This window comes from Condylura cristata, unplaced genomic scaffold, assembly GCF_000260355.1.
Source record: "Condylura cristata isolate star-nosed mole 26May11 unplaced genomic scaffold, ConCri1.0 scaffold00061, whole genome shotgun sequence".
NCBI lineage: Eukaryota > Metazoa > Chordata > Mammalia > Eulipotyphla > Talpidae > Condylura > Condylura cristata.
The window spans coordinates 24,117-32,710 of NW_004567162.1; the positions used below are offsets into that span (position 1 = coordinate 24,117).

The 8,594-nt window shown below is 54.1% G+C and overlaps 2 protein-coding genes across 3 annotated transcripts; both read right to left on the minus strand.

Annotated features, from left to right (window-relative positions):
* Positions 1-3,697: 3,697 nt before the first annotated feature.
* LOC101626693 (class I histocompatibility antigen, Gogo-C*0203 alpha chain-like) lies at positions 3,698-7,821 on the minus strand. Of its 2 annotated transcripts, none has more exons than XM_012734593.1 (5): positions 7,551-7,821; positions 6,319-6,594; positions 6,081-6,200; positions 5,495-5,538; positions 3,698-4,075 (listed from the first exon to the last, which is right to left on the minus strand). In XM_012734593.1, exons 1-2 carry the CDS (start codon positions 7,804-7,806, stop codon positions 6,332-6,334), a joined length of 519 nt encoding a protein of 172 aa, XP_012590047.1. In that variant the 5' UTR covers positions 7,807-7,821; the 3' UTR covers positions 3,698-4,075; positions 5,495-5,538; positions 6,081-6,200; positions 6,319-6,331. The 2 variants fall into 2 exon arrangements, with proteins under 2 accessions (XP_012590047.1, XP_012590048.1); XM_012734594.1 differs by having other exon boundaries at positions 6,311-6,594.
* Positions 7,822-7,982: 161 nt separating this feature from the next.
* Positions 7,983-8,452, minus strand: LOC105853183 (HLA class I histocompatibility antigen, B-56 alpha chain). The gene is given in 2 exon segments (XM_012734596.1): positions 7,983-8,185; positions 8,188-8,452. Coding segments are annotated over 2 exon segments (333 nt in total). The 5' UTR covers positions 8,333-8,452; the 3' UTR covers positions 7,983-7,997.
* Between the last annotated feature and the right edge of the window lie 142 nt (positions 8,453-8,594).

Here is an 8,594-nt window from a genome sequence, read left to right on the forward strand (position 1 = left end):
GGCAGTGTTCACAATGAAAACCAATGAATATTTGTATACACAAGGACACATGGCCTCCCTGGGGGCACATGGGTTACAGCACAGCCCGAGGAAGTGGCTGAGCCTCCACCACAGCACTTTGATCCCGGCCAGGGAGCTGACCCACGGGCCCAGAAGACCTGTCCTGTCCCGCCCGCTGCTCCCCTCAGCAGTGTGTTTCAGTAGATCTGCCTGTTCTGCTCCCCTCCCTGTCTCTGGTGAAAATCCTCACTTCCCCACACCCAGTTCTGTATGCATCACTAAATAAATCTCCAAGAAAATTTTTGAAAAATAAAAAAGGATTCATCTCATATTTACCTGGATCTGGACCACAGCTGTAGCAGGGAGGGCTGAGGACGAGCTGCCCCTGTGCCTGCGCCGGGCTACTGCACACAGGCGTGGGTGAGGGGTCCTGGTAGCGTTTTTCTCCAAGTGCATCATGTTGCATTTTCATGACAGGATATAGGCATTTTACAAATCTGTACTTTTTCAATGACTGAGTGACTTACTTTTAAATTCTTTTGATTTTAAATTGAAGGACATACCTAGTTTTTATAGGAAAGTATTACATACAAACATATTAAAATATAACTTCAGTACAAAGAAAATAGATCATTTTTGCAATACTGATTCTCCCTGAGGAAAGTGTACAGGGCGGTCCCCGAAGTCTGGACCCTTCCAGCACCCCACCTGTGCCGTGTTGGCTGAACACACCCCTCAGACGGGACTGAGCTGCTCTGGGGTGCTCTGTCCCCACATGTCGCAAACACGCTCAGATGGTCCCAGCAGCACACCTGGGCGTCGCCCACAAGCCCTCTGGTGCAGTAGATCTGCTTCTACTGAAGCTGCTGAAGGAATCCAGGGGCTGAGCCAGATGAGTAACAGGAGAGGGCAGTTGGCCTGTGGGAGGCTGCGGAGAGGTAGAGAGAGACGATAAAGCCGTGCCCGTCATGGGGAAAAGACAGAGCCTGTGAGTGACCGTGACCGGGACAGGCCCACAGCTCCTCATCAGATGTCTGTGATACATTGATCAGACACAGGATTTCCATCCAGACACAACTCCCATGACTTCATCATAAGAACACAAACAACAAAGATAGAAAAAACAAGCAAATATAGAAACACTAGTAACAAACAAAAGTACAAAAAGGTTGAAAAGGCATTGACAAGGAAGATATAGTTAATATCACTATGTACATGAAATATTCTCCACATCAGTAGTCCCAAGTGAGGGGGTGATGCAAGGGAGACCCCCAGTGAGAAGCTCCGTGACCATTAGAGTGGCAAAAAGTTAAACGATTACTAATGATCAAGGCTAGCGAGGATGTGGAACAAGCTAAGTCTCTTCCATTCTTTGGGGCTTGAAAAAGCACACACTCTGGGAGAGTTTTGTGTCTTTTCATAAAGTTATTTAAAAACAACTTCAGGAAGAGCATTCATATTCCTGGTGTCACTCAAAAGAAATGAAGATTTGGGACCCCCTCTGGCCTGGGGGTTAATTCTCCAAGCTGAAACCACTATGGTCCGAGATGATGCCCAGCCAGGGAGCTGACCCACAAGGCCAGCAGACCTCTCCTGTGTCACCCAATGCTCCCCTCAGCAGTGTGTTTCAGTCCATCTGCCTGTTCTGCTCCCTACTCTGTCTCTGGTGAATCCTTTCACCCCTATATCTCTGGCCAGTACCCCAGTACTTTTATGTATAAATAAATAAATAAATAAATGATTTTTTTTAAGAGTTATTTATTTGTGCATCCAAAACTGGGGTACAGGCCAGAGGCGCAGGGGCTGCGAGAGGCTTCACCAGAGACAGAGCGGGGAGCAAAACAGGCAGATCGTGGAAGTACACTGCTGAGGAGAGCAACGGGCCAGTCAGGAGAGGTCTGCCACGCCATGTGGTCACCTCCGGGGCAGGCGGGGATCGAACTCATGCAGAAGTGGCTTTCGATTCTTAGTGCCATGCTTTAACCTGCGGCACCACCAGGGAGGGCCCAATTTTTTTTTTTTTTTAAGACAAGAACTGTGAATATTAAAAAAGAATCATCTAAAAATATTGATAGTAGTTACCTGGAGATGGCAAACACTGAGAAGAGATAGAGGACTGCAATGGTGTCAACTTGAAGAGAAATCCTACTGAAATATTTACGTATCAATTACAACCAGATGTGGATGATTCAAACAGAAGTAAAAAGTTGGATGTTGATGAAGTTTACACTTAAGGACACTTAAGTATACAGATGACACTTGACAGTTGGCCAAAATGCACTGTGACGGCACAGTGGTGTGAAGGACGTCACCCCTGAATCACAACTCGGTATAAGACAACTAGCAAAAAGCCGAAAAGTTTTTTATAAGTGAATTTATTTATAAATAAATATAAAAGATTTTTATAAATGAATTCTCTACTCCGGCTTCCCTACTGTTCACCTGGAACTTGGCTGAGGGGAACAGGACCCTCCTGCTCCTTTTCCTTCCAGGCAGGTCCTGCTGCCCACAGAGCTCCCCCCAGGGCTAGGTGTGTGGCTGGTGACCCCGCCCAGTGTCCCTGTCAGGGATGTCTACCCTGGGTGGGGTAGGTCATTCCTGACCAGGATGAGTGCCAAGTGTCTGTGTGCCCCCGAGTGAGGAAGCTCTGAGGCTCAGGGGGGACCCCTCCCCACCCCATCTGTCTGCAGAAATCTCACTGACTGAGGCAGAGATGCCGGGACTGTGGGTGTTCCCCATGTCTGTGCTCACTTATTCTCTCCTCAGCTCGGACATGCACAGGCCCAGAGGCCACCTCACCCCACACAGCCTGGTCCATGGTAAGGCTGTTCAGGGCAGGGGGAGGAGCACCCCAGAAACCCCCAAGCCTGTCTGCGAATGCCTCTGCCTTATCAGTATAAAACATACCATGACCTTCCATGGAGAGGAGCTTTGAACAATTAGTGTGCAACGGAGACAAGGGAAGAAATTTCCAAATCAAAAAACCCAAAATTACAAGTCCCCTGGAGGGTAAACGCCCAGACACACAAGTCCCCTGGAGGGTAAACGCCCAGACACAACAGGACGGCTGAGGCCCAAAATCTTGCCCCAAGTCTAAGGCACCTTCTGGTGTGGAAACAGGGGAAAGGGGTGGATGGGGCCAGCAAGTCGTCAAGGACAGATGAAAATATTAAAACCAAAATCAAGATGAAAGCTGCCATCCTCAGCCTCCCCACGGTCTCTCACCTATGTTCTTGCCCCAGGTTTCTCCTTCAGTTCCCCCAATCCTGGTACAAGTCCAAGGCTCAGAAGCAAGTGCAGTTTCCTTACTGGTCTCTGCTCCTTGTGCCCCCCAAGTCCTCCACACGTGCCCCTTCCTCCTCCCCCCAGCCTTCTCTGCTTCCCCTCCCTGCTCACTCCGCCCCACTTCCATGTGAGAGGGAACCCTGGGGATTACCCTGTAATGAGGTCACCCCAATGCACTGTCCCCACTCCTCTCAGTGTCGGCTCTGCTATACCACATGACCCCCACTGTCAGCACAGAGCCCCCCCAGGTTCAGTCCCTGTCACAATCCCCAGACACCCCAGCTTCCCGAACCCTATTATTTTGTGTGACTCACCACTGGGAGCTGGGGAGTGGAGCTGGGTTAGTGCAGGTCTACGATCCGTCTCCCATGGCCTCATGCTGCCCCTTCCCAGCTAGGAAATAACACACAGGCCAGATATGTTTCTTTATACTTATAATATAAATCACAAAATATTGCACAAATTCATAGATACCTAGATATATACACACACATATATACATACACTACAGGACCTGCCAAGATACAGCGCAAGGAGAGCTGTGGAGACTCCACAGAAGGAACCAGGGAAAGAGTCACCTACAATGATGCCATCTGACCCCAGAGATGAGGACATGGAGGCGCCAAGGGAGAAAGTGCTCTGAGCTGAGCGAGGGAGGTAAGTCCAGCCCGGCTGAGCCCCTCAGTTAGTCCCTGGGCTCAGGCGCTGACTGCAGGGGCCGGGAGCCTTGAGGCCCGCAGACCAGGGCCCTGAGGGTCGGTTGTCACCTCTTGGTGCTGGACACCGGGCCCTGGGGAGAGACAGCGGGACATGCTCAGTGGGCTGCAGACTGTGCTTTTGGTCCTCAGGAGCTACCCTGCACTTGCTTCAGAATCACATTCTCCTGTCTCTGAGGAAAGGTAACCCCACTTTTTCTCCCTTTAACCCCACTTCGCAGCCTGCTTGTTTCCCCTGTCTCCACCATCACCTGTCCCTGCCCCAGGACCACCACCAGGTGAGAGCTTGAAAGGGTCAGACTAAAGGACGAGATCCAGAAGCAGAAACCCAATGTCCCAAACCCAGCCCTGAATCCCCCATTTCTGCCAGGGTCCCTGAGAGAGAGAAAGGCCCCAGAACCAGAGACTGGGGGTGTTCACATGGAGGGGGTACTTTCCTGTGCCCACATTCTCCTCTGCAACCAGGCACCTGCACTCCAGGGCCACTGCCTGCTCCCCCTATCCTGCCCCAACACTCCTCACCCCCCTAGAGCTCAGCCTGCTCCCCAGCCCTGCTCAGCAGCCCCTCACTACATGGCCATTGGGCTCTAAGGAGACACGCTCTGAGCCCAATTGTCCTGAGCATCCCCTGCTCACACAGGCAGCACCACCTTGGTCTTGAAGGCTCTCAGGCTGCACTTGACCTTCCCGCCCCTCCCTGGCCCACTCACCCTGAGATCTCAGCTCCACCCTGAGGCTACTATCTGGCTGAGGCTGCCCAGGCCTTCCCCATCCTAGGGGACATGGCCAGGCTCTGGCTCACAGCATCAGGAGATTTCCTTCTCTATGCAGATTAGGGGGTTGAGCGCCCTCAGCCTGAGGCTGGGTCTCCTCTTCAGCCTCACCAATCATTGTCACCACCCCCAACCCCTCACTGGGAGCCATCCTGTTGCAGTTTATATTTTGCTATGCAAATAAATTACATAACTTTTTCACTGAGCCTTAGGGACTGGGGTACTTCCACCAGTGAGATCAGTCAGAGGCCACAGCTGCCCTGAGAGTGGCCAGTGCCCTCTCCTCACATGGTCAGGGAATCAGCTCATCTTTCTCCCATATGATCCACAGGAACCCAAGGAATGCCATGGGAACCAGACACGGTGCAGGCCAGGAGTGACCCGCAGGACACCACGGGGAGACAGCTGTGGAGGGGGCTTGAGGGGGCCTCAGCATGAACAGAAGTTCATGGCCACAGACACCTGAGGAGGCTCTCTGCACAAAGTGAAGTCACCTGGTCGTGGAAGGCAGAGAGTGGGACATAATAAATGCCCCATCACGCAGTTCCCACAAGGCAGCTGTCTCACATTGTGAAAGAAAAATATCATAAACAAATTCATATAAGTGGTGAACTTCTGAACAGCCAATCAAATGCTCAGAATGTCCCACTCCATGCGCCCTCAAACCACGTACTGTCAAATCCACCCCAACCCCAACTCCACAGGTCTCCAGGGTCTCACCTGTAGGGGCTGACCACATCTCAGAGCCTGGAGACTGTCGCTGCCTGGGGGAGACAACACCCTGGTCAGAGCCAGGAGAGGAAAGGAGGGAACTGGGTACCTGACCACACATGGGTTCCCATCTGCACTATTCCCAGGGCCTACAGGTGGAGATTGTCCTGTCCAGCAGGCCCAGCACATATTCACCAGCAGACCCAGCACAGCTCCCTCCTATTCCACCTCTGAGGAGAAGCCACCCTGAAGAGTCAGGGCCAAGACTGAGTCACAGGATCCTAAAGGAGCTGCCTGGTCCCAGGAAACAGGAGGTTTCCAGAACTGTGACTACAGCCCCAGGCAGGATCAGGAAACACGAGGAAAGTCCATGCAGGGGCACAGGGCCAACCCCCTCCTGGATCTGTCCTCAGTGGGACCATCTGCCTATGCCTGCTGGGAAGCAGGTCCATCACCAGATCCAACAAGGGATAAACTTGTCCTCCATTATGCTTTACTAAGGAGTAAGTATTACTGGGCAAGCGTAGGTGTGTGGACAGTACTTCCACTGACCAGGCAAGACAAACCCTACTCATCGCCCCACCCCCTTCCCTACCTGAGCGTTTCTTCCTCCACATCACAGCTGCAGCCACCACAGCCCCAGTGAGCACAGCTCCAAGGAGAACCAGGCCAGCAATGAGGCCCCCGGAGGGGATGGAGGGCTGAGGAGGGGGCTCTGGAAGGGAAGGGGAGGGGAGACCCTGAGCCCCAGGCCTCATTCTGACCCTCTGAAGGTCCCCAGAAGGGTCCCCAATCCCTCTGAGAATAGCCCGATGCCCACATCACCTCCTCACCCCATCTCAAGACTCAGGGCTCCGGCAGCCCCTCATGTTGCACATAGCACGTGTATCTCTGCTCCTCTCCAGAAGGCACCAGCACAGCCACCCACTTCTGGAAGGTTCCATCCCCACCGGGCCTGGTGTCCACCAGCTCCGTGTCCTTGGTCTGGTTCTTCCCATCTCGCTGCCAGGTCATGGAGATCTCCACAGGGTAGAAGCCCAGGGCCCAGCACCTCAAGGTGACTTTCTGGTCAGAGGTGGGGTGGTAGGTCACATGTGTCTTGGGGGGGTCTGAGAAGGGTTGGAAACGCAGTAATTTATACCTATTTTGGCTCACTGAAGTAGCACTCATAAGAAGGGACAGGGAAGCTGGGTGAGGGATGGGAGTACAAAACCCAGATCAGCCTGGACATAGGTCTGAGGAGTACTTGCTCTTATTTGGAAATTTTTACAATTAGGATGAGAGTCCAGGGCCGGAGACCTCTGAGGGAAGAAAGGGATTTGTGGTCCTGACCTCATAGGCAATGACTCAGAAAAGCTGCATTCAGGCCCAGATGTTAGGGGGAAGGATGTCCTAAAGGAACTCTGCAGTCTTGTGTACTCCATCCCCTGCTCCAGCTTTCTGGACTCCACCCCCTACTCCAGTGATAGGAAACTACAACTCCCAGCAGGACCAGGGAGAGAACTGACAGGACCCGAGGGCGGAGCTAAGCAGGCATTCTGGAACTTTGGGGGGAGAACAGGGAGCCATTTTCAAGGGCTCTGGTGGGGAGAGGCAATGGCTCTCTCAGGCTGTGAAACTGGGAGCTATCAGTTTGTTTGTTACTAGCGGTCAAAGTCTGCTAGTAAGATATTCTAGTTACCTTGAATCACTCTCTTTCCCTGGGTTGTTCCTTTTCCTTTCTCCTCTTTGTAAATAAACCCATTATTAACCCTTTTGTGGGTGCCTGCAGTACAACGGAATTTTAAGTGTGGGGGTGAGGCCCCACAGACAGGCAACCTGCTTCACACTGGGGTGCCCTGTAACACAGATACAAGGGGCAGAGAACAAGGTCTGAGAGAGGAAGGTCCCCGGGGCTCCCAGAGCAGCAGCCAGAGTCCAGGGAACCACGATCAGCTATTTCAGGGACAGGTCCCCGCCATCATCCCCAGAGTCTGGATCCTTCAGTGTCTAGGGAGAAAGGTGGGCTCTTGGGTAAATCAGTCTGCAGGACGCAATGTGAACACCACCCTGTCTCCCCTCATACCTGTGCGCTGCAGCGTCTCCTTCCCGATCTCCAGGTATCTGAGCAGCGCCTCCACGCAAGCCCCCTGCAGGTAGCTCCTCGCGTGATCCTCTGCCCTGGCCTCTTCCCACTTGCGCCAGGTGATCTGAGCCGCAGTGTCTGCCGCGGTCCAGGAGCGCAGGTCCCCGTTCAGGGCGATGTAATCGGCGCCGTCGTAGGCGAACTGACTGTACCCGCGGAGGAGGCGCCCGTCGGGGCCCATGTCACAGCCAGACATCCACTGGAAGGTGTGAGCGCTGTCCGGGTCCCGCGTGAGCCCCGCCCATGATTGGCCCCGCCCCGCGTGAGCACCGCCTCCGCCCCGCCCCATACCAGCCCATCAGGTGACAGCCCTGTGGCCAATTAAAAGCCAAACCCATCACATCCCTAAACTGGAAAGAAAATCTCTGCCAATCCCTGCGGGGCTTTCTACTGCTGGGGCCTGTCGGGGGACCCTGGGCTCGGCTGAGACCGGAAACTCGCAGCACCCTTGGGGACCAGAGAGCTGGACCTGGCTGGAGTGAGCTCACCTGCCTCGCTCTGGTTGTAGTAGCCGCGCAGGTTGTCCAGACCCGCTCGGAAAGCCTGTGCGGTGGCTCTGTAGGTCGCGGTGTTCTGTCCCCTTACTCCGGCCCCAACTGCTCCGCCCAGAGCGCCCGCGGTTCCTCCTGTTGACTCGTGTCACTGTCGAACCGCACGAACTGCGTGTTGTCCACGTAGCCCACGGCGATGAAGCGGGGCTCCCCGAGGCCCGGCCGGGACATCGCAGTGTAGAGGTACCTCAGGGAGTGGGAACCTGGGGGCGGGAGGGGTGAGCTGTGGCCGACCCGCCTCCCTGGGCACCTACATCTGAGTCTTATGGTGATGGGACCAGGCAGGTCTGGTGAATCATAAAAGGGGTGGCAAGACAAGGGTGGGGATGGGGTGCTTAGGGGAGGGCGGGATGTGGGGGGCAAGGGCTTGGAGACTGAGTGGGGGTAGGGGAGGACCCTGGCAGCCCCCTGGCTCTGGGTCCACAGAGGCGGG

Excerpts from the sequence above, each read along its gene's own strand:
- LOC101626693 (XM_012734593.1), bottom strand. The coding sequence starts at position 7,806 with ATGTCTGGCTGTGACATGGGCCCCGACGGGCGCCTCCTCCGCGGGTAC. Across the intron at positions 6,595-7,550 it reads GGAGACGCTGCAGCGCACAG|ACCCCCCCAAGACACATGTG; the intron begins GTATGAGGGGAG and ends AACCCTTCTCAG.